The 25759-nt window shown below is 40.8% G+C and overlaps 2 protein-coding genes across 5 annotated transcripts in view; one reads left to right on the forward strand and one right to left on the reverse strand.

The window, feature by feature from the left end:
• Positions 1-13238, reverse strand: part of SPART (spartin) — an 88350-nt gene extending 75112 nt beyond the window's left edge. The window contains exon 1 of the mRNA XM_027064693.2: positions 12733-13238. The gene's annotated coding sequence lies outside the window, so the exon portion shown is untranslated. The remainder of the gene's footprint in view (positions 1-12732) is intronic.
• Positions 13132-24776, forward strand: CCNA1 (cyclin A1). Of its 4 annotated transcripts, none has more exons than XM_027064695.2 (9): positions 13132-13269; positions 14490-14678; positions 17798-18044; positions 18231-18355; positions 18786-19009; positions 20084-20288; positions 21272-21385; positions 22226-22359; positions 22648-24776. In XM_027064695.2, the coding sequence occupies exons 2-9, from the start codon at positions 14514-14516 to the stop codon at positions 22697-22699; spliced, it is 1266 nt and encodes a 421-aa protein (XP_026920496.1). In that variant the 5' UTR covers positions 13132-13269; positions 14490-14513; the 3' UTR covers positions 22700-24776. The 4 variants fall into 4 exon arrangements, with proteins under 4 accessions (XP_026920496.1, XP_026920499.1, XP_026920498.1 ...); XM_027064698.2 differs by lacking the exon at positions 13132-13269 and adding an exon at positions 13383-13666; XM_015070973.3 differs by lacking the exon at positions 13132-13269 and adding an exon at positions 13868-13992.
• The last annotated feature ends 983 nt before the right edge of the window (positions 24777-25759 follow it).

The following is a 25759-nucleotide window of genomic DNA, read 5'->3' on the forward strand; positions in this document are numbered from 1 at the left end:
CTTAATCTGACCTGATCTTAAAATCATTCTAATTCAAAACAGGTATTCACTTTCAATTTATTCATCTCAAAGAAATAATGTTGTCTACTTATTTTGAATAATAAAGTATTGTATAGAATTTCTAAGTGAAAACCCTATTAGTGAGTCAACAGTCATATTTAACCACAATAGGAAACACACATCCTTCCATTTTTAGAAATAAGTAACTGCTTTTATTGGTTCACAGAGGGCTGAGCTTCAGCTCTTCCTAACATTCTGGGCACCATGGAAAATAACCAAATAGAATAATGGTGCATTAGTGATGGCCTGACATCTCAAGAATCCAAGTATTGGACAAATGAAACATTAGACATAACCACTACCTATGAGACAAAAGGTATACATAAAAAAAAAATCTAACAGTACAATGAAAAATAACAATATTTTTCCTTAATTTCATTATAATAGATACAGAATATTAAAATGCATAAAAAGCATAACAAGTGATTTAATTCAATGTAAGAAAGATGTCAGTCTACATGGAAGAAATTATGTTTTTACCTGACTTTGCACAGACGTGTAAGCCCTAGCTCTTTTCCAACAGAAGATGGCGAGTGCTGGATCTGGGCCTTTCCAGCTCTGAACATGGCCAGGAGCATCCACTGTTGGGCTCTTATCATCTCACAGACTGAGAAGAGAGCTTTCTCTACCAAGGGTCCTATAATTTTTTGTGCTACTTGTTGGGACAATCTAAATTAGACCTACTGAATTACTTCAGTGGACTCTATGTTGAATGGGCCTTTATATGTATGGTACTATATTGCTTGTGTTCAAAGATTAATCATATTGATAATGCATTTACTCCATAAAAATATGTATTAGTGCTCACACAATGATACAAAGTGAGATGAAATCTATTTAGCAAAAACACAGACTAGGTGTTATTTATGGATTTGGACTCAGATAATAAATTAACGAGTGCTAATATTTAAAAATATTGTATTTGTTGGGCTGCCTGGGTGGCTTAGTCAGTTGAGCAGCCGACTCTTGGTTTCGGCTCAGGTCATGATCCCAGGGTCATGGCATGGAGCCCCATGTCAGCCTCCGCACTGAGCATGGAAGCTTGCTTATGATTCTCTCTCGCTCTCCCTCTGGCCCTCCCCTGCTAACAGACTCTCTCTCTCAAAATAAATAAATATTTTTTAAAAAGTATCAAGGAGAAAAAATTTCTGTTAAAGGCTCTAGGGATCAAAATAAAATGTCTTTGGGGAACCTGGGTGGCTCAGTCAGGTGAGAGTCCAACTTCAGCTCAGGTCATAATCTCATGGTTCATGAGTTTGAGCCCCACATTGGGCTCTGTGCTGACAGCTCAGAGCCTGGAGCCTGCTTTGGATTCTGTGTCTCCTTCTCTCTCTGCCCCTCCCTTGCTTCTGCTCTGTCTCTCTCAAAAATAAACATACATTAAAAAAATTTTTTTTAAATAAAAATAAATAGGGGTGCCTGGGTAGCTCTGTCGGTTGAGCACCCAACTTCAGCTCAGGTCATGATCTCAGCCCCGCATCAGGCTCTGTGCTGACAGCTGGGAGCCTGGAGCCTGCTTCTGATTCTTTGTCTCCCTCTCTCTCTCTCTGCCCCTCTTCTGCTTGCACTCTGTCTCTCAAAAATAAACATTAAAGGGGCACCTGGGTGGCTCAGTCGGTTGAGTGTCCGACTTTGGTTCAGTTCATGATCTCGCAGTTTGTGAGTTCAAGTCCCACGTCGGGCTCTGGGCTGACAGCTCTGAGCCTGGAGCCTGCTTCGGATTCTGTCTCCCTCTCTCTCTCTGCCCCTCCCACGCTCACACTCTGTCTCTCTCCCTCTCAAAAATAAGTAAACATTAAAAAAAATTTTTTAAATACATAAACATTAAAAAAAATTAAATAAATAACAACAACATAAAATGTCTTTCTTTTGAAAGTTGTTCCTTATCAGGAAAAATAAAACTCTTTCTATTCTTCTATGGGTGTAAGTAAAGAATAATAATCAATGAAAAAGAGCAATGTAAGAAAGAAAACAAGATAAAGGCAAGGTTAAAGGCATCAAATTAAAAACTGGCAAAGTCTTTTCCTACTGTAAGCCACATTTATCTGATGTGTCTTGTGGCTCGGTGTGTGGGTATCACAGCTCCTGCTCCCCAGCAAATTCTTCATGTTCAAGACTCTAACTCGCAGTCCTAAACATGGTATCTCACATAGAGTGAATGCTTAATAAAAAAATTGCTGAATAAACACATGAATATGAGTTATAATAAATCATACGTCCTTTTTTGAATGCAATGCTGATACATAATTTTTTCTGACATCACTGTTTCTCACTCTGTACGGGCAGAACCGTGTCCCCCTAAAATTTACATGTGGAAACCCTAACCCTGTATGGACTTAACTGTGTCCCCCTAAAATTCACATGTGGAAACCCTACCCCATATTGTGACCACATTTGGAGATAGGGCCGATAGAAAGGTAATTAAGGTTCAACGTGGTGATAAAGATGAAGCTGTAATCTAAGCAGAGAGTCTCACAAGAGGGAGAGACAACAGGAGTGCACACACAGAGAAAAGGCCATGTGAGGACACCGGGAGAAGGTGGCCATCTGCAAGCCAAGGAGAAGGCCTCAGGAGAAACCAAACCTCCCAGCACCTTGATCTCAGACTTGCAGCCTCCTGAACAGTGAGAGAATGAGTTTCTGTTGTTTAAGCCACCCAGCCTGTGGGACTTTGTTATGGCAGCCACAGCAAACTAACACACGTGCCAAATTCCCTCTGAGGGTCTTTGTACCTGCTGGTTCCTCTGCCTAGAGCTCTTTCCAGACAGCCATGGGGTTTACTGTCTCTTTATTCAGATCTCTGTTCACATGTCACCTGATCAGAAGTCTTCCCAGACTGCCTTGTAAAGGGTGGGTTCTCCTTTGACTCTTTCACCTCTTACCCTGCTTTAGATTTTCTTCTTAGCATTTATCACTCGTTCTCATTATATATTTATCTCTTTGTTTTTCTTTCCCCCAATAGGAAATAAAGTCTTTGATGGGAAGAACTTTGCCGATTCTATATTACTCTACTATCCTTGTTCCTGTAACCGCTCCTGGCACCAAGTAGCAGCTCAGTAATGTTGAATGAATTTTTTAAATGCATAATTTCAGATTGATGAAGGAAAAAATAACATCCTCATAAAGTTAAAAAATATATATTTGTGATACTGCAAAAAAGCATTCTAAGTTTTACCACAAGGCATTCTAAGCACTATAGGAAGATCAGGCAGCAGGCAGCAGAAAGTTACGGCCTGAGGCTGCTAGAGAACGCAGGGTGATGAGAGGTGAGGGGCCCCCAATAGAACCTTAGCGAGTCCTGTTCTCACAGAGCACAGAGGTACCCTAAAATTCTGGTTACAGCATGGGAATGGGCAGCTCTATCATGTCTCTAAATATCCCTGGCTAATTCTGGCCAGAGAGACCTTAGATCTAGACTACAGATGGTTTCTTAACTGACTGAGGCAGGGATGAGAAGACCTGTAGATGTGGCTTCTGGGTGGGTGACCCCCTCTGGGAGTGGATTCAGAGTGAAGTCACTGCCATACCCTGTCACGTTAGGCATCACCAAGATGCTCATGGTCTTGGGAACCAAATGTGCTCCAGAGGGATGAGCTTGGGCCCTTGTGCAAGAGCAAAATGTCACTTTTTTTTTTTTTTTTTTAGTTTATTTATTTTGAGAGAGAGAGCACAAGACGGGGAGGAGCAGAGGGAAAGGGAGAAAGAATCCCAAGCAGGCTACATGACTGTGAGATCATGACCTGAGCCGAAATCAAGAATTGGACACTTAACCAACTGAGCCACCCAGGAGCCCCCAAATGTCACTGTTCTAAATCTAGAGTGTAATATGGAATTTTAAAAGTTGGTAGGATTGATCTACAGCCACTATTAGGAAAAAAAACAAGGAAGTAAATTGAAAATTTTGTGAGAACAGGAATCTATGTCTTTCTTGGGTACTGTCACATTTGCAATACCTAAGATCATTCCTGGCACATATTAGGTGCCTGATAAATGTTTGCTGAAAAGCCACAGAATGAATACACAAAAAGGAAGGGACAATAAAACTGTATAGCTTTATGTAGTTCTGATTCTCAGCCAAGAGCCTCTCCATGAATCCAAACTCTGCTTACTTATAGTTGAACCATAGGAAAGGTCTGACAGGTTGTTAGAGAGAAAATAGCAATCATTATTTGACTTTTATTCTAAACGTGTCCTAAAGGGGTGCTTTGCTGGCTCAGTCAGTATAGCATGTTGATCTTAGGTTTGTGAGTTCAAGCCCCACATTGGGTACAGAGACTACTTTAAATAAATAAATAAGTTCTAAAAACTACTTATACAGATGCCCAACAAAAATAAATATCAGGTTAATTTTTAAAAATCAGATATAAAAATGTAAACCAAAGTGTTTGGTATTATTTATTATTTTGTTCCTAACAACTACAACAAAATAATCAATTTATAAATTGCGACTAAACTTATCATGGCAAGGTATAAGAATAGATTCATCTAAGCTTTTAAAAAGTTCTACATATAGATAAAACAAATCAAAAACAGTAGTAGAAGCCAGATTTGAGGCTAATTTATAGGCACCATGGAAATCAGAATTTTGGGGGGGATTTATGCCTATTTTATTTCTGAAAACCAGTAGTATCAGCAAAATAATTCCTTTTTAAAAGTTTATTTATTTTGAGAGAGAGGGAGAGAGAGGGTGTGCACATGTGTGGGAGGGGCAGAGAGAGAGGGAAAGAGAGAGAATACCAATAGGCTCCACACTGTTAGTATGGAGCCCAGTAAGGGGCTTGAACTCACTAACCATGAGATCATGACCTGAGTCAACATCAAGAGCAGATGTTTAACTGACTGAGTCAATGAGGTGCCCCCCAGCAAAATAATTCCTATTTAATATATATATTTAATATATATACAGAAATAATGGACTTCAACTCTTAAATTATAAGATTTTTCCCAAAGATAACATGCAGTATACATTTTCCCCCCAAAGGAACATAACAATGTTCAGGAAAAGAAGTGGTATGCAATTTTGATTGTATATAACTCAGGTTCTCTCCCCAAAAGTGTAATTTCAAAGTGAAAAATGAATAGGCCCTATATAGTTTATAGGAAAAAAAATGATTAATTCTTTTTGATTAATGACTTAAAATTTAAACAAATATGCTTAAATCAGTTCTATCCTGAAATACTCTTAGAATACATTACTACAGATTATTAATTCACTCTTATGTGTTGGAATTTCCATTTTACTCATTGCACAGAAAGCATTGCTGTTGTTGAACTGACAGATGGTTGGTTAATCCTGAACAGATTAAAGTTTATTAACATTAGCAGGAAGGCAGAGCATTGCACTCTGTGTGTTGCGTATATTTGGAGAACATGCCTGGCTCTGTTCCTCCTAGCTTCAGAAGCTTCCCTCCTTTATTTCTCTCTATGGTTTTCAATTATCATGGAGTGTGTCTCCCTATTGCCTTGATCTTTGCTTGAAATCAATAGAAATCTTAATCAGGATTTGACAAGTTTTCATATTGGCTATTCCTCTTGACTTACCAACAAAACTATTTTTTTCTGTATTCCTTTAGTAAAAGGATCAGAAGCTAGCTTTTTACAAAACAAAGACAACTTAAAAATGGTTCATCTGGGGCGCCTGGGTGGCTCGGTCGGTTAAGCGTCCGACTTCGGCTGAAGTCATGATCTCATGGTCCGTGAGTTCGAGCCCCACGTTGGGCTCTGTGCTGACAGCTCGGAGCCTGGAGCCTGCTTCAGATTTTGTGTCTCCCTCTCTCTGACCCTCCCCATTCATGCTCTGTCTCTCTCTGTCTCAAAAATAAAATAAACGTTAAAAAAAAAATTTTAAAAAATGGTTCAACTCTAGTGGGATAACATACTACCTGTGGATTCAAAGCCAGCAAATAGAAACAAAGAAAGTATTATTTTCATCACCTCAGAAATTGTTCACAGTATTCTCTCATTTTCAAATCCCATTTATAAAGTACACATGACTTCATCACTGCTTATCTGAACTTGTTTTCATTAATTGGGTAAATAAGTTTCTGGATTATCTCCCCAAAGAATTGGCACAGCAGCACACTGTTAGACTGATCTCTTTAGCTTACCAGCTTCCTTTCTCTCCCTGTAGCCTGAATTACAAACTCTCTGTTTCTCTTCTTTTTAGCAACTGTTTCTGCCATCTTCAGTAAAAATTTATAATTTGTTCTAAATGAATACTCTTGGATTTGAAATCCAAAGAAACTCATAACTGTAGCTATATATCTTCTATATTCATTGTAATTATAAAGATTTCTGCCAGAAAAGTTCTACCCGAAAAACTTATCATGTTAACAACGTTCCTAATGTATCCCTAGCACATCTCTAGAATTCTTAATCACTATAGTGTTCTTGCTTTATCAAGTAAGTTAATATATGAGGGGAATCACTATGGAATCTATCAAAAAGCAACCCTTCAATCAAGGAAACTCATAATAAAAATTATTTGTTTACAGTAACCTCAAGAAGCAGAACTGTGAACACAATGCTGCATACATCAACTACATATGTTCTGGAAAGCAGAAGTGCATTCTAAGTGTCTCCTCAGTCAGGAAGAAACAAACAAACAAAAATATAGATCCCAATGAGGACAGGTCTTGGGTGCTGATGAAGTATTGGTGGAGGGATGAAGATTTCACAAACACTGGGATCAGTCTGACAGGTGAATTGTGTTTTTAAGTTTATTTATTTATTTTGAGAGAGAGAGAGAGAAAGTACAAGCCAGAGATGGGCAGAGAGGGAGGGATAGAGAGAATCTGAAGCAGGCTCCGCACTGTCAGTGCGGAGCCCGAAGTGGAGCTCCAGCTCACAAATGGTGAGATCGTGACCTGAGTGGAAATCAAGAGTTGGCCACTTAACCAAATGAGCCACCCAAGTGCCCCAGAAAGGTGAATTCTTAAATTAGGGAAGGAGAGTATGGATTTGCTCACAAAATTCAACATACAACTTAAGTAACAAAAATGAAGCTTAAGCTTCAATTTATATTAACTGTTATACAAGGCCAGCATCCAGCAAATCTAAGTATACTTACATCTATAAAATTAAATGGTGAATATTTGATTAGTTCACCAGATTAACAGAATCCAACTTGATCTTTCAGTTTGTTCTGGTTCTATCTCTAGACAATTGTCTGACCAGGGAAAAGCATAAGCATTTCATTTTGACAAGGAACATGTAATTTCTGGATAAACTCTCCTTGTTCATTTATAAATGGGTCTTCTTTATGAACTGCATGAACTCAATGTCTCTCAAAGAACCTACAATGAATACATGCTTTCATATCATTAATTATCGGTGCACTTTACCTCAAATTATGAAATGTAAGGATAATTTATAGAAGAAGTATAAGAATAACTTAGGAGGAAGTTAGTCAAGAAAAACACTCACATTTGCATACTGTAGAATGAAACTGTCCATGATGTCTATTAATGCACTATGACTGTTCCCAACCACTAAATATTTTATCCTGCCTTGACCAATAGCTACATGTGACTATGTAAATTAAATTAAAAATGCAGTTCTTCAGTTGCATTGGCATATCAAATGCTCAATAGCTACATCTGGCCACTGATCACTATACTGGACAGTGCAGATACAGAACATTTCTATCATTGCAGAGTTTTATTGGACAGTACTGTTGGTATGATCCTGTAACGTGCCATGATAATTTCTCTCTTTAATAAGGACTTCTTTTTTTATTGAGAAAAGAGAAGTCTGAACCCAAGTGTCCTCACCTATATAGGTCAGGGTTTAATGACATGACCTCCAAGTATTCTTCTAGCTTGCCAGGTCTAAGAATATTTTTCAACGAGTGCCAAATTCTGAATTTACTAAAATTAAGAGAAAAAAAAAACCCATACAGCCTTGTGAAAGCAATTTAAAGCAATGAATGTGTTTCTCCTCTTGTACACTTACATTATCTGTAGGCTCAGGGATTTAGGAATTCATCAAGGGAAAAGATATGACCACACGGTGGCAATAGCACACAAGGAGCTCCATTTGAGAGGTTTGCATGTGGAAGGGAGAGGGGTGGATGGGAAAGTCTCTCCAACTATGAAACCTTCAGTGGCTTGGGGCCACCACCCAAAAGAGGAAGAAAGCAAGGGAACTCCAGGGGGAAAGAGGAATCAGAGATGGGATGTTACATGTCTAGGTGATGTTACTCTGCAACATAAGGGTCAGATAGATGGAAGGACAGCAGTGACAAGGGCCTTTTATAATCCTAGGGTTTGTTTAGCTAAGGCTCTTCATATACAGAACACAATGCACTTCAGATGGATACAGTGGTTTTGACTGCTGACTAGAGAAAAGGTTCATCAATGATAATAAAACAATTTTGGCAATATGAACAAATAACTAAGCTGCCTCATTTAGTCAGAAAATATATCAAATGCCTAAAACAGAACACATATACATACATGCAGACAACTTTATGACTCATTGTTGCTATAGGAAAAGTTATATGAATTTGAGATTTCTTCTATCCAGATAGAATTTTCACAAGTGAGGACTATATAAATTCTTTAGGCTAAATAGTTCTGATTGTAATCAAAATGGTATAATAGTTCTACGGCAAAGTTTGGATTTTTTCTTTTTTGTCTTTAGCATGGAAAATTTTGTTTTTCTAACAATCTAAGTTTGTAATTTTTTTAAGTTTTTACTTATTTTGAGAGAGAGAGTGCACACACACCTGCATACATGAGCAGGGGAGGGACAGAGAGATAGAGGGAGAGAGAGAATTCCAAGCAGGCTCCACAGGGTCAGCACAGAGCCCAATGCAGGGCTTGAACTCATGAACTATAAGGTTCATGATCTGAAACCAAGAGCTGGAAGCTCAACCAACTGAGCCACCCAGGTGCGCTGCTAAGAATCTAAGTTTAGAAAGTGAACTAATGTCATTTGCTGTGACTACGGTTGATACTACTATAGATGAGCAATAAAAGGACTGAGGCAGTGCAAAACAAATTTTACAAATATTCTGTGATTTACTGACAATAGGATTGAATGAACAAAAATATTAATAGGCAGATAATATTAATGGCTGCTGACGTTAACACAGAATGAGCCTGTCCTCAGATACAGTATTTAGACAATAAAACACAGGCAGCTGACATGGAAATTCTATAACACTTTCAAATTAGGGACTGAGATAATTAGAGACAAATGTGAAACACAGGAAAACTATTTTATGGAATCTACTGTGTCACAAAATTGATGTTGCAATAATTGATTTGCAAAGAAAAACTTGTACAAATAGGATTATTAATGGAAAGGATATAACCAGTAAATGACAGTTAATTTTAAGGATGCAATGACTTCATATTAACTTGAGTTGTGAAATGAATTTTAGACCTATGAAAGATTGTGTAAAATCCAAGTTCTTGACTTCCTCTAATAAGAGATTTTCAGCAAAGATCTGGCAACTCAAAACTTTAAAAAATTATTTAAACTACAATGGCTCCATCATCCCATTGAAACTTATTTTTCCCTTGGTGTAGAATTTTGGAGAGGCTACTCCCTGAGAACTCAACTCTGCAGTCAGAGGTATCTGATTTTAATTGTGTACCTCTAGTTGAGCACATTATTAGGGACTGGGTCTTGGTAACTAAAGTCACTAGAACCTTCTTCCTCTTACCCAAGTTCTTGGGAGGTTGATTTCTCCATGAGATAGTTACTGTGGAGTCTGTCCCAGAGCCAGTAGAGACATACTTATGGGCTATTTTTGGACATCACAGTTTATTGCTCTCCTTTGGAAGGTACTGGATAAACACAGCTGAAAATTCTTGTTCTTTGGGCTCCCCCTTTCTAGGATATATGTAGACTATACCATCTGCCCTGCCATTTTTTTTTTTTTTTTTTACTTTAATCATCTTTATTGTCAGATCTGGATGCTGCTTCCAAATCTCTACAGCATGTTTTATTCCTTTTCTCTAAGCTCCAAACGCTGTTTATATATCTATGTCCCCCACGGTGAAATAAACACTAATTATGCTTCACCATAACTACCTGTTTACCATCTCTCTGCCTGGAACAAAAAGCTCTTTGAGGGCAGGTATCATTTTTAATTGCTTTTCCATACCCAGTTACTGCCTGGTATAAAATGGATGCTCAAAAAATATTTGTAAAAGGAATGAATGAATAGTAGACTTTGGCTAGTCTCGTGTATCCAAACTATTTTCCCTCAGAGAAAGCAACTTCACAAATTTTAAGGAAAATTCACCTCACCTGTTATGTATGAAGGGCTCCACTCTGCACCATCCAAGGATGCCTGCTTCCTAAGGTTATACATTTTGGACTACTTCTCAAACTGGGCTTCCTTGACCCTTTGGTCATCTTCCCCAGAATGATGTGGGCTAAAAGGTCACAAATTGCCCACCAGCCCCAACATCTGTCCCTCACCTCACTATTATAGCCATATTGTGAAATTAAATGTATCATGGCAAAGGTAGGTCTATGAATAGGCAACATATGTCTCTGAAAGGACATCTGTCCTTAAAAAAAAAAAAAGGCTCTTCTACTTTTTCATATATTTTTCAGCCCTATGCAGAAAATCAACTTGATTTCATACAAATTAATGAAAACTGAAATGTTTGAACAGGAGATTAATTACTAGCTACCATGAGCAAATGTAATAGAAGTAATAACAGCTTCTGAAATGCAAGGTAATTGCTGACAAACAGAAAAGATTGTAATTTGGAGGGGAGAGGAATTGATTTTAAAAGGACTGTTGGGTTTCCAAAATTCCTAGTGAAGAATTCAGCTGTCATCCTTATTATGGAAATTAATCCTATGTCAAAACTAGCTGAGTACTGAATACCAGGCAGAAATGCTGACCAGCTAATTTTTAAGCTAAGAAAAGTGTGGTATCAGTATGTAAGTTTCCCCAAGTCTTTTAGACATTAAAGATGTATTTACAGTTAAATGTACGGTTCACTTCTCAATATATTAACAAATATATAGTTCATGTAAAACATGCAGACATTTAAAATTGACTTAACTTTGAGTTCTAATTCTGATTTTGCTATAACAGCAAAATTGTAACTACGCAGCTCACAAAAACCATATAATTTGTGAGAAAGTCTGTTCTATTCTCTCTGCTCCTATTTGTCTAAATTACAAGGCCAAGTTGTTTGTTTAAATTTTTAATGAAAATTGTGCTCTTATTTATCAGCTGTTTGTTTTTTATGCCATAAATCATTACTTGTTCAAATACTTACTGAAGATTTAGGTCAAGAAAGCCATAATATCGCACAAGTTATACAAATGTTTGGATTTATATGCCTACACATAAAAATATATATATAAATATCAGTTCATCTAAATTATTCCCCAATTCAAGATCTGACCAGAAGACTACCGTGATTTAATATGTAATTCTAAGCCAGCACAATAAAATCATAAGCCACGTGTCACTTCCCTTTGCCAAGTTTATCAAAGTGGAAAGAGAGGATGGTAAGATGTAATGATAATAATATTTCACATGTATTAAGGCAGAATTAGGCTGCAGCTACTCACATGAGAAAAGGTAGGGGGAAAGGATTATGAAAATAATTCGAGGATTCCACCTTGTTACAAGTTATTTTCTTTATCTAACGGCAGTTTTCAGACCCAGGACAGCTAAGAGACACTAGACACCTTAGTAGCCTGTCTTCTTGTCCTGACTAGATTAAGGTCACGGGTATACCCAACTTCAAAGAGCTGCCTCTGAAAGAGCCTAGCACTACCCTTTCCCTGCTCAAGCTCCAATCAGAAGAGAGGATCAAAACCACAGGCTGCCAGAACAAACACTGCACTGGCTCCTTTGTTTAGGAAGAAAGGCAAGGAGTGAGGTTTTTCCGTCAATTCTGTCTAAGAAACCAGAAGGGGCATACCTAAGGTCAGGTCACATGAGTGCAGGGAACTCTTGAATCTACCAAAGCAACCATCGTTCTAGGCAAGACTTGCTACCGACTACTCCCTCCCAGACAGAATTCATCGTATGAGGCCTTCAGTGTCCCCAGAAGTCACGACAGTGTCCCCAAGAGGGCAGAAAGGCTCTTTTCCTCCACCAGGTAGAGGTACCTTGCAAAGTGGACCATTTGGTCTCTGCTTGCATCTGACTCGTCCATTGCCACAATCAAGAGGTTACCAGGGATCCTGCTTTGCCTTCATTTTCAAAGACATAGGAATTCCAGGGTTCGAGGGGATTGCTGCCTCCCAATGGAGAGTGGGTGATAAACGTGATTAAAACTAGTTTCATGCTAAGTAAGGGCAGTTTCCGTGCTCCTTTTGCACTGATTTCCAAGATGCTTTCCAACTTCCTCCACAGCTGACTGGATAAAATGCTTTCGTAGGCACTTTCGGTAGAATACTTCAATTTGCCTATTAAAATAATACATACCCAGCTCACTAATGAAAACCACTTAAAAGATTTTTTTTTTTTTTGGTAAGATTAACCATCATTTCAAAATAAGGAGGAAGCCGTAATTAACCATTTCGTAAAGTGGTCATTTAAATGGCCTTTGGGGGTCTGCTTTAGAAATTTGGGACGCGTGTTTAAAATAAAAACAAGACGAAAGCAGTAACACTATGCAATATGTGTTTGGGTGTACACGCATTTTTATAAAATAATAATAAAGTTTAAGGTTATTTTACCTGTTTTGCCAGTCGCCAGTCACCTCTGCTGGGTGCCAGAGCTCCCCGGGTTCAAGGACCCTCTCCTCCCTTCCTGCGTGGCCAGGCCCCCTTCTCCCCATGTAAGGTCCTCTGCTTTCTCACTACCTGGCCATGGGCTTCCAGTTCAGGGATTTCTCTTCCCAAGTGCCCAGGCCACCTGCCTAGCCCCCACTTCCGAGGCTCTCTCAACGTCCCAGGCCCCAGTGCTGCCACCTGTGTTCCTTCCTCTTCCTGGGCCGCTAGCTCGCTGTTCCTAGACCCGCTTCACGCAGTGCCTGCCGGAACCCGACTGGGAACACTTCTAAAGGGGACTGCGAACACCACTTGCGAACCTAAAACCCCAATCTCTCTCGCCCTGCCGGGTCTCATGCACCGGAACCGAGCCGGCCAGGTGCGGCCTCTGGTGCACAAGGATCCAAAATGACCGAAGGCAAGCCGCCACCATGGACTGGAGGCCCCGGCTGAAACCTGGGGCCAGCCCGCTGCTTCCCGGCCTCTCTCTGGGAGGAAGCGTAGGTGTGTGAGCCAGGGACTGGGAGCGAGCCGCGCCCTCGGGCGGGCGCGGTCAGGGCGCCGCAGCCTGCGCAGCCCCGAGGGCCCCGCGTCGCTCTCCCGAGACAAGGTTCTCAGGAGCGGGCCGGGGAAAAGACGTTAGCGGGAGGAGTTAGCGGCTGTTGGAAGAACGGGTTCACGGAAACAGTCCCTTCCAAAGCCCTGGCCATCGCGGCTTGGGCCGCCTTCCTCCCTCCCAGGCCGGGGGCGCTGGCCCGAAGGGGCGCGTGTGCAGACCGCGACCGCCTGCCCTAGCACGCCCGGGCAGGGCGGTGCTGGGGCAGCTGGGGACCACCGCCCGTTGGCCCCGCCCGGCTCTGAACGCCCAGGGGTCGCGGCGCGTCCGCCCGAAGCGTGTCAGGTGAGGAGGTCGTCATGGCGATGCGGCCCCACAGCGCGCACGCCCGCTGCGGTTGGCATGGAAGCGGCCCCCGCGGGGCCCGGGAGCGCCGCTGATTGGCCGATTCAACAGACGCGGGGGAGGGGGGGTTGAAAGTAATTAGCGCTGAGCGCCCCGGCCGCCGCCGCTGGGAGGCCAGCGCCCCCGCTGGAATCTATTAACACCTCTGTCCCTCCCGCCCCCGCCCCGCCCCCCTCCGGCGGCCCCTCATTCCCAATCCTCGTGTGCACTTGCTAATTGTTCGAGATTTATATAAAGATATAGAGCTGAGAAGAGCAAGGCCCTCTGTGGGTTCCAAGCAGGTTTTGGGGCCTTCTATCTGGTGGAAGGAGGGCCGCGGAGGAGAACCCTGCTTGTCACTTGGGAAGGGGACGTACTTTCCCGCAGTGATGTATCCTGGGTCTTTTGTTTGCAGGGAGGTGGGGGGTGGTGCGGGATAAGATAAGCATAGCAGTCGGGAAAGACTCGAAGATTCGAGCTTGTGGTTTCAGACTCCCGATTAACGTGGCGTTTAGTATCCTGGCTCGGAGGTTTGTCAGGATTAATCTCCCTCCAGCCGTCACACCAGGTCTTGGAAGAAAGCCTTGAGAGATTCAAATCACTGTTTTGGTTCAAAGCAGCTTTGGTCACTTCCATCGTGGCTCACGCTTTTCTTTTCAGCCCTAATAATTGTAGGGAAAATCATGTATCTTAGTGCTCTCCCTCCTAGATATTCACTGCATGCTTTGGAGCCCAAGGTGGAATAGGTTACTAACCGTTGGCTTGTCTGTTTCTCCTTCTCTAGCTGCACCCTGTGGAGACCGAGGGTATGCATTGCAGCGGCTCCAAAAGCGGAGTAGCCCTAGTTCCACTGTCTCGAGGTCCTGATGGCTGTCAGATGGTAACCAGAGCCCAGCTTGGCCAGGATCCCCCACAAAGAACAGTGCTAGGGGTGCTAACTGAGAATGGACAGTACAGGAGGTCCTGTGGCCAGGTAATGACTGAGAACTGCTGTGGAAGCTGGTTGTTGAGAAGGGCTATTACATCATGGTGGGAGGTGGGTTTTTCTTGCAGTTTTACCAACAAATACCCATGAGTATTCCAGCCCTGGAATCTGGACAATAGGGACATTGATTTTGTTAAAGATCACTTTGGTCCCCTTTCCAACCAGAAATAGTGAATTATTTTATTATTTTTCTAATATCAAGGAAATAGCTCTAGGAACTGTTTGAATCTTTTAAGTATACGTAAAGCCATTTAAGCACTGGGCTAAGAGGAAATATTGATGCACCAAAATAAATTATGGAACTGGGGTTCCTCCAGATCAGAGTGGTGTTCAGACTGACATAGGTTGTGCCTGAGGCAATCCTGAAAAATCTTTGCTGTGTTCATTGGAGATGGTGTTAGAGTCCGGATGGGATAAGGCTAGGTGAAATTACTTCAAAAAGTGTGCCCTGCCATCTGCATCCTACTGTATGACTTATGTGTCCCTGATCTCATGCAAGGTGAACTCCCCCCCACTCCCCCAACATGTGCAGTATACCTTATGCCCTCTTGCCTCTTCTAGGATGTCATTCCAGCAACTCCTCTTTCTCTCCTCAGTCTTGTCTACTCGGTTAAACTCAAGCATACAAATATACTGTAATTTTTTTCCATCTGAACCTTTCAACTTCACAGCTCTTTGTAGTGACTACCCATTTTATAGCAATAATTCTTGAGTTTGTCTATCCTGCTAGACTATAAACTCCAACAGGAGGAGGATTAGGATATCAGGTTCACTTGTTCTCTTTTGACTCAGTTCTTAGTCCTGTCCTTACTTGACTGATCTGGCAACATTTGACATAGTTGATTTTTCTTTATTTCTTGAGGTAATTTCTTCTCACTCCGCCTGGGGAACACCACTCTCTCCTTGTTGTCTACGTAGGTCATTGGCTGTTCAGCCCCAATATCCTGTTTCTTCTTTATCCAATCTCTAAAAGAATACTCAGGGCTTGGTATTTGATCTGAATCTGCAATGTACTCCCTAAGCAATCTCTCAAGCCTGTTAGCATTAAGTACCATCTATCTGTTGATGACGTATACTTTTATCTCTGGTCTGGACCTCTTAGCTATATTACAGGCTCACGTATTTAGTAGCCTACTTGACATCTTCTCTTGGACCATGTAATAGACATCTCAAATTTGTGCAAAACCAAACACTAACCCTAGCCCCAAATAACTGTTCCAAAAGTCTTCCTCATCTCAGTAAATGGAATATCCATCCTTCCTATTATTCAGCCCCAAAACCTTTGTCATCTTTGACTCCTTTTCTCCCACCTCACATCAGATTTTCTGGGAAAATAATATTGGCTCCTTTTTAAAATGTCTGGAATCTCTTTACCTCTTAATCTTTACTGCTGTTAACACTGGTTCAGATCCCTTTTGTGTCTCACTGAGAATTTGCAACTTTCATAACTGGTCATCTTACTCATCTTACTTGTTCTCTGTACATATACACAGCCAGGGTGATTGTATTAAAACAAATCAGATGATACCACTCCTCTGCCCAGTGGCTTCTCCAGTGGCTTCCCACCTCTGAGTAGCAGACAGTCTTAAATGGTCTGTGGTAAGGCCTACCTGATCTGGCTTCTCTTTTCTTTCTGACTTTGTGACCTACACTACTCTCTTTCTCACCCTGCCCTTTGCTGCTCTTTGCTCTTTGTCTGCTCTTTGCTGTGTCTCTAAGACATGCTTGAACATCCAGGCATTTACCCATGCTGTTCCCTCTGCTCAGAATGCACTTCCCCCCTCTATTTGTGTGACTTACTCCCTTACCTCATTCATATCTTTGCTCAGCTCTGTCCTCTTCATTAGGACCTTCCATGATCACACTGTTTAAAATGGCAAGGACTCTCTTTTCGCTGTGTTCTTCTCCTCCAAAGCACTTAACACTATCCAGTGTAATAGATCTTGTCTTATCTTTCCCTACCCTCTGAGCTAGAATATGAACTCCATGAGGGCAAACCTTCTTGAACATTTTGTTCACTGCTAAATTCTGGGCACCTAGAATAGTGTCTGGTACATAGTAGATGATCAGTAAATATTTATTTAATGAATATATGTCTCATCCCACATACATATATCTTTGAGCAAAAGTCAAACTTGGTAGTAACTTGGAATCATGGTTCTAGTAACTTATGATTTTGGTCCTTTATATATTCCATTATTTCTTTTCTAGTACTATCTTAAGGAGTTTTTTTTTTTTTTCTTACTAGAAATAAGCCAGATATTTAATTTGCTAGATATAAGGGAAAGTTATGGAAAACATACTAACTTGAAAGTAGCCTCTAAAGGAAACACCAAGATTAATTATAAACAATAAAATGTTAATACAGTAGCTAGACCTAACATTTTCATAAATATAACTCAGATTCATAAACCTTGCCCACCTACCCTGGTTCAGCTGCATTCAGGCCTTCCTGCATGACTCACGGTAACGTGCTTGTTCATGGAGGGTTTGTACACTGCAATGCTACAGGGATAAAGAAAAGGGATTGAGAGATAGATTTCCCCGAGGTAATTACATTACATTATGTCATACAAAAGATTCTATGGCTTTGTAAGAGAAGTTAGTAGTATGAGTTTCTAAAATGATCATGTTTCTAAATAACAGGGTATAAAATGGGAACTTTAGAGGAGCTTACTGACTAAAAGCTATTTAAGGAGGAAGACTACAGGAACTCAGTGACTGTGTGTGAGAGCTTTGCTGGTACTTACGAAATCCCATAAGGCTACAAGTATGAAAGGCAATTAACAATCCCCTTCTCCCCTTGTAATACCTATTTCATTTTGGAGGAAAGCTATGCTTTCCCTTTTTTCTTGAGTCCCCTTTGATAAATACGTGAGGAAGATGACAAATTACAGGTAGCTCTTTTCCCAAATGTCAGATGTAGACAAAGATAAGGGAGAAGTCATACTTTCGAAGCTTCATTTTCTGAAATTAAATTGCAGACCTAGATATTTCAATTTAAGCCTCCTTTCATCTTCCCAGCCTCCTGGTTTGAGTCACACAGGCTTACATCACCTATACAATCTTTGGGGTGACCTCTGACAAAAAACTTAACTCTCTTCTAGGGGATTACAACAATCAGGTGTTTCTCTGGATCAGAAAATGTCTTCCCTCCAGCTGGAAAGAAAGTGCTCGCTGACTGCGGGGGCCAGGTGCCAGCCAAGCAAGGATTTGATATCTACATGGATGAGCCTGAGCAGGGGGACAGAGACAGCTGCACAGGGAGACAGGGGATGGCATTTGAGGATGTGTATGAGGTAGATACCAGCACACTCCAGTCAGACCTTCACTTCCTGCTGGATTTTAGCACAGGTAATCTGACTCACCTAAGGCCGATGGTACCCCGTGTTCATAATTGCCTACAGCATTCAATAGCATGTAACTAGCAGGAGAAATCCATGAGGTAATGACTTATTTTCACAACTGCCTGTGGAGGGTTAGTGGTTGGAATGAATTTTTAAATTCAATGTCTTACCTGATAATGTTGAACCCCCACAGTTTCCCCTATGCTGGTAGATTCATCTCTCCATTCCCAGTCTGAAGATGCATCAGATTTTGGTACAGATGTGATAAATGTGACTGAATATGCTGAAGAAATTCATCAGTACCTTAGAGAAGCTGAAGTGAGTTTTCCAAATTCTATTTCAATTTCCAGCACCCAAAACATTTAATAATAAGATAGTTATAAACTCTTGGCCATAACCATTAGTGAAGAGCATTCTTATGACATCTAAACATAGGAAGATCTATGAAAAATAACAGTTGTGAGGCGAGTAGCAATTACCTGGACTATTTCTCCATGATTCAGAGGGGTTGTACATTAAGTATTTCACTCTTAGTAATAAGCCATATTGCTATTTCCACCCCTCCTTTAAGTTATTTGTTATCTAATTGGATTACATACTTTTTTCCATAGTAAAGATTTCTTTGGCTCTTGATCAGTGTCTTCTTAACCTTTGCTCACGAGATTCTTTTTTGAAATAGCAACTGTGCTGTGGAGTGATCTTTATGATAGGGCAACGATTTAAGTGTCAAAACTCTTTTTCCACACAGATAAGACACAGGCCCAAAGCACACTACATGAGGAAGCAACCAGACATCACAGAAGGCATGCGAACAATTCTGGTGGACTGGCTGGTTGAGGTCGGCGAAGAGTATAAGCTTCGAGCAGAGACTCTCTACCTGGCCGTCAACTTCCTGGACAGGTTTCTTTCGTGCATGTCTGTTCTGAGAGGGAAATTGCAGCTTGTGGGAACGGCAGCTATTCTTCTGGCTTCGTAAGTGTTCTTTCAGCTTAATGTAAGACTGCAGCCTGTCAAAACGCTTGATTCTGTTTCCCTTTTATTGAGGAAATGCAGTGCTTTATAACTAAAGCTTACTCATACCTCCTTGATAAAGTATCATCATTTTTTGCAGTATTTACTGACAAACTGAATCTTAACACACTTTCACTCTTCAAATCAGGTATTTAAGATTTATAGCAACAAGGTCAGTATCATGACTGAGGCAGCCATCAGCTCAGATTCAAGATCCAATTTAACTTTTGCAGGGTGGTCTTTTGACTGCATTCTAATACAAAAATATTTTGGTTATATAAAAGATTTTGGTTATAGAAAAGCCATCTTCAGGATCTAGCAAATGGTAATAGCACAGTTTATTTCGTTACAATTTCAGCTTGTTCCTGTTACTATCAGTCATTCATAATAATAGCTCATTGTGTACAAAAAAGAGCTGGCTTGTGGCTGAGCTGCCTTTAATTAAGTGACCTGTGGTGGATGGTAGTTTCTTCTATCTTTTTGTCTCAGATATTCTAGTTAATATGCCTAGAAACTTGCCAAAATTCCCCTACAGAAAGCAGAAACAAAAACAAAAGTTGGTAATAATGAAATTATATCATTATTTTATTCTTGGATACATAGCCTCACTTGCTAATTCATTAGGGAATTCTGAACATGATCTTTTTAAAGACCTAAGTTCTAAGGAATTTTTCTTCAACTATTGTGTTCAATATAACATTCTTTCCCACAAGATGAGTGAGTGAGGTCTCTAGAATTAAGACGAATTTATCTGTGTGTCTGTCATTCGGAATCTTTCAGTCTATCAGAGGCCAAAACCTAAAATCCTCAGTTAGAAATTGTTTCTGTTACTGTTCCTAGCGATAAGTACAACATTAATACTCATGTTCTGGTTCTGGCACCAAGCCCTAATATTTTCCAGGCCAGTACCATTTAGTGATACTTAAGTGGGTATCTGGATAAAAAGTAAAGAAGTCTGCGAGGGCCACACAAGAGGCATGGTGGTGAGAATGCAGGTTCCAAGCTTTACTTCCAAAAACTCTCTACCTTTCACAGGAAATATGAAGAAATATATCCACCTGAAGTAGACGAGTTTGTCTATATAACTGATGACACTTACACAAAACGACAACTGTTAAGGATGGAACACCTGCTCCTGAAAGTCCTAGCTTTTGATCTGACCGTGCCAACCACTAACCAGTTTCTCCTCCAGTACTTAAGGAGACAAGGAGTGTGCGTCAGGACTGAAAATTTGGCCAAGGTAGGCCACGTGACTTCCAGGAACTTGGGAGCCAAGGAGAGTAAAAAGTAGTCTTTCCTGATCATCCTTCAGTTCTTCCTTCTTTTTTAGTTCTTTGTCTTGGGCACAGAAAAACTCTTTAGGATTCAAGAGAGCTAATCTTAGGACCATGATTTGTGGTTCCAAGACATTATGGTTGATCACGTTTGGTAGGCATGGATTGTCTAATCACCCAACTCTTAAAGAAATTCAAGTTTGGAAGCTGTTCCCTTGTCGGATACAGACCACACGCGAGCAATACCTCTTCTTAGGTTTACAGAATGGGAACAAAGTAAATGCGGTTTTTATTTGGCTCTAATCTTATCCTGACGTATTAAGTGATGAAACATTATTTGGTCACCTGAGGTTATAGTACTTGAGTTGAAGGCACTGAAGTATTGATTTAGAAAACTTGCTTTCTAACCACAATACTATGAGCTAGTATATCCGGTATGTATATGCTATGCAAAAAGTAATATGGGTACGTGTAAGTTTCACAGTATGTTTCTTCTAATCTAACAAGTTCTCAGAGGTACTGTTCTAGCCTCTGAACTGAATGCATTTGCCTGACAAATTAATAGCTTCAATATGGTTGTGTTTTTGCCATTGGCCAAAGACTCTTCCACACTAGTGGCCAGATCAGTGCTACTTTACCTGACTAGCATAAGTCTGTAGTACTAGTATAAGATAAGTTAATCTATCATATATAATGTGCAAGTGGACCAAATACTTGTATACTGACATTTACTACAACATAAATGTTATTCCGGTTATGGACAGACATAGCAATTATTAACTTGAATAATTAATAAAGTGAATAATTTTGAGCATCTGTTTTTGTCTGCTCATCATTAGATACAGGATGAACAGAGATAAGACAATTTTTTTTCCCTTGACATTTCTAGGTTTACGTGTAACCTTAGTCACATTTCTAATTCCACTGGGATTTTCTCTCTTGTGCTTAGTATGTAGCAGAACTGAGTCTACTTGAAGCTGACCCATTCTTGAAATATCTTCCTTCATTGATAGCTGCAGCAGCATATTGCCTGGCAAACTATACTGTGAACAGGCACTTCTGGGTAAGATTCTACTTCTTTCTAGATGAGATTCAAGGCCTATGTAAAAATCTGTTCAGTAACTCCCAAGGCTTAGAGTGAGGGAGAGTTGGTTTAATAAGGAACTGGTTGTCTTGCCAGCAGATTCCAATATGCCACTGAGTCTTACAGGTCAGCCTTTATGACTTTGACTCAGTGACTTGGAGTAGAGATTGCAGGAAGTCAAGGAGATGGTGTTGGCATGCTTATTGAAAAGAAGCAGGCCTGGAAACCCCAATGCCCCCCTCATACAAGGTGAGCAAAAGTTGTTGACTTTTCCCCTCTGTGTAAAACAACCTGGATCCACTTAGGATGGTCAGAAGGTTGCAGCAAGTTTTCAAGGAAACAGGGCAGTTAGTATTGCCTGTCGGTCCAAGAAGAGGCAAGATTGAAAATGGATCCCTTGATTTGCTTCTGAAGGCTTCCTTTTGTGCTGAAAGAAGTGGCATGTCTACTTTTACTTTCTAGAATACTTATTTACTATCCTGCTTTTCACTAAGAATCTTTCATATTCTATGTAAATATGGTGTCTGGTAAGTAGAGGCTCTTTAGGGACCAGTAAAAATCCTGCTCATGAGGGAATAGGTCAAAGTAACTTGTCCCAAACTGAGCATTATAAATAATATAATATGAGCAAATTGAGAACTCTGACTGTTCTTCCTAATATTTTTTTTCTAAAGTCACTGAAGGAGGATTACGGTTTCTTTTGAGATGAATGTGGATACTTCCTAAGTGATCAATTTCCTTTATTTCACAGTGTTATCTTCAGCTTTCTGATAATCTTATGAAGTTATATGATGCAGTTTTTTCTTTTGTCTTGATTAGCCAGAAACCCTGGCTGCATTTACAGGCTATTCATTAAATGAAATTGTGCCTTGCCTGAGTGAGCTACATAAAGCATGCCTCGATATACCCCATCGACCTCAGCAAGCAATTAGGGAGAAGTATAAGGCTTCAAAGTAAGTTTCTGAGATTTTCTTATCTGGGCTTACTGATTTAAAGCTTTAATAGGTTATAGGAATGTCAGAATTAAAAATAGAACAAGTCGGATCTCTAGTACGAGGCTTGCATGTTAAATCAGGGGAAATCAGTTGAGAGAGGTCCAGATGTATAATTTGTCAGCTTGTAGTACATACAGTCGGGCAGCTTTCTTCCTTTCTGTTGAAACTGCTTCTGTTCAATTACTGTTGAAAGTTTTCTGTGGCCCAAGATTTTACAACACTGAAATCCTTTGGGTCTCATTTCAGGTACATGCATGTGTCTCTCGTGGAACCACCCGTAGTTCTCCCCCTGCAATAAGTTTCCTACTGAAGCACTTTCAGAACTTAATCTCCAGATCAACAGAATTCGTCCTAACTTTTATAGGTTTCTGCAGGTTGGATCAACTAGTGTTGCTACAATATAGATGACATATTTTTAAAAATGTAATTGTATTTAGGTTCTCTTAGACTTTGGTAGCTTGTACTGTCATCTAACATTTTTTAAAGAATAAACAAAGAACTTGCCTTATGATCACGAGTCAGACTTATTTACTCATTAGGATGGCTGATGTACTTGCCTGGAGTTTTAGTCGGGAGCATTCTAAACGTCCTCTCTATTTCAAGGGTTCTCCTAAGCTGGTTTCATAAATCTGGCCTGCTATTAGGATTAAGTGTTCTGAGGAATTCAGAGATTTTCATGTTTGGTAAATGGCTACCCCGAGGGTTTTTCCTTCCTGTCTCTTTACTTTTCACATAGCTCTCCATAAATGGGAAAAGGAAGGAACCCCAAGCTCAGGGATGTAAACAGGCACTATCTATTCCAGCTTCCCTCCTGGACCCTATGGAGTAAAGACAGTGAGTTGAGGACTGAGTGTGGTCAAGGTACCTCTGAAGGGTGATTTACGTTTAATTCTACTCCAGGGACGTGACACTCATTTTGTAGGTTATGTCAGTGTGTAGTTTTGATTTAGTCACCCATCAAGCATATATTTCAGCCTTAGAAGATGCTCAGAGAGATGGAAAAAGCAAATTTCACCACGGGGTGGGACTTCAGAACAATGAAGCTGACCCCTCATAGTTGTCCCTGGGGCGATGTCCGTGCTAAGCTCTGCCATAGCTCCAATTATCCTACAGTTCATACACAGTCCTATATGGCCCCTTGCAGCAGCACTCACATAGTACGCAAGGTGAGGAAAACTGCCAAAACATCCATTTGTTGCAACTTTGTTTTAAAGATTGGAAGGAAAATCAAGAGTACACTTGACCCGATGCAGGGTGGTACTTACTGGGGACTGAATGTAACTTTTGTAAATGTCAAGCCAGGAGGCCGTGGGCACACATGAGCTTTCTGTGCTGTGTGCCCCGTCTCTAGACCTGTCCCCGGGCTCAGTCCCCATGGCTCTGTGGAGGCAAGAAGGACAGGAAACTTGTGTTTTCTAGATCCCTTTACATAGAGAAGATTAGACCCAGGTAAGTTTTGGTAAAATGGTAGTAGATGAAATTAACTCCAAATACTAAGTTTCAAGCTCTAATGAAATTATTAGTATAGAAATACAGCCGTATTTTCAAATTTTGTGAAGACTTTTTTGTTTTAAGTACCCACAAACTCTAAAAAGGTTTTAGCATTGCCTTTTTTTCCCTCTGCAGATAAACATTCTCAAGGTGTCTCCATTTCTGGTTCCACTGAAGAAATCAACACTTCCCTAAGTATTCTGTGAATTATTTTCCATGAGTTTCACCAAGGGGATACAGGACCTATATCACTACCGAGTTTTCTGTTTTTATGTTCTATAATCTGCAACTTGTAATGTCACATTCTTTTTCTTTAAAAAAAAGTTTTTTTAAATCTTTATTTATTTTTGAGAGAGAGACAGAGTGTAAGCAGGGGAGCAGCAGAGACAGAGGGAGACACTGAATCGGAAGCAGGCTCCAGTCTCAGCTGTCAGCACAGAGCCCCACGCGGGGCTCGAACTCATGAACCGTGAGATCGTGACCTGAGCCTAAGTCAGACACTCAACTGACTGAGCCACCGGGGCGCCCCTGTCGTGTCACGTCCTGACTTATGACTGGGCACCTTTCTGTTCACTGCATAGATGTGCTTACCTTCCAACTACCCTGTGGACTTGGCAGTGTAACAGACATGCACTATTAGGTGAGCCATAATATTGCCCTCTCCTGAGGAGGCAGTGGGGGAGGCTAATTCAGGCTAAGACTTTCGTGGTAGAAGTGCTGTGTTTGTCCCTTTCGGGCCTTAAAGATTTGGGGGACCTGGCCAGGGAAGCTTCCTCTCATCCTCTGCCAGTTTACACGGGCCAACCAACTCCCTGTGAAACCTGCCTGTCTCGAACTGCGGCCATGTGGAATCCTGACAAAATAACATTTTCTTTTGCTAGCGATATTCTTGTTCTGGAATGTTTTGCTTCACCTAGAAGAGACCCGAGAAATAGTCCTTCCTTATGAATTATTTTGCAAAGGAGGATTTTGTTGCTAACCTGGGTCCAAAATTTAACCCTGACTTTGGGTCACAAAACCATACTAAGGGACATAGAGGTCTGAACCCATAATTCTTATGTTCTTTGCTGCCAGCGATTTGCACACACTCATTCCCAGCCCCCAACACACACCCGCCAATTGCAAAGAACTGGTTCTCAGTTTTGACTTGCTTGTTTTATTACTTTTTTGTGTCCCTGAAATACTTTATTTAAAACTAGAATACAACTGTGGCCTGTGGCCCTCCCAGCCAGCTGGAGAGAGAACAGCAGCCTTCATTCAGTGGCCCTCCTTTCTTCCCATTCTTTTTTCTTCCCTGAATTTGGTGTTGGTCACACAGGGTTTTTATACTTCATAAGAATGTGTGCATAAACAATAACGTTTCCTTTTAAAATTTAATGATTGTTGACTATCTTGCATATCCTTTTAAAATTTAATGATTGTTGACTATCTTGCATATCCTTCAGTGATAAGTGTTTTAGTCTTCTCTGTATTTGGAGACTATCTGGAGAATCCTAGTTATTTATATACTATTGTGGAAGGTTAAATGAATATACCATGGTTTTTCTGTTCTCTTGATTTTCCCACATCTTTTTCCTTGCCCTGCCCCACACCACCCGCTACTTGCCAGCCAGTGAAGGCAATTGGTTGGGACAGGGCTGTGGATGTGGGAGTTTCACACCCGTCTCTGTGGTCTCTTTGGCCTGTGGCTTCAGGCCTTTCCCACAAATTGAGGGGCCCTTGTTGAAGTGGGCCATGAGAAAGGATAATGGAAACCACATTTGCCCACCCATTATCCGGAGCCAAAGAAAGAAATTGAATATACCCAAGCTGCTCTGTTGTTTCTGTCATTCCAGTAAGCTTTCCCCGCGAGAGCGTTAAAACATCT

This window comes from Acinonyx jubatus, chromosome A1, assembly GCF_027475565.1.
Source record: "Acinonyx jubatus isolate Ajub_Pintada_27869175 chromosome A1, VMU_Ajub_asm_v1.0, whole genome shotgun sequence".
NCBI lineage: Eukaryota > Metazoa > Chordata > Mammalia > Carnivora > Felidae > Acinonyx > Acinonyx jubatus.

Coding starts and splice junctions, on each gene's coding strand:
- CCNA1 (XM_027064695.2), top strand. CDS start 14,514: ATGCATTGCAGCGGCTCCAAAAGCGGAGTAGCCCTAGTTCCACTGTCT. Junction 21,386..22,225: donor CTGTGAACAGGCACTTCTGG/GTAAGATTCTAC, acceptor TGTCTTGATTAG/CCAGAAACCCTGGCTGCATT. Junction 22,360..22,647: donor GAGAAGTATAAGGCTTCAAA/GTAAGTTTCTGA, acceptor GTCTCATTTCAG/GTACATGCATGTGTCTCTCG.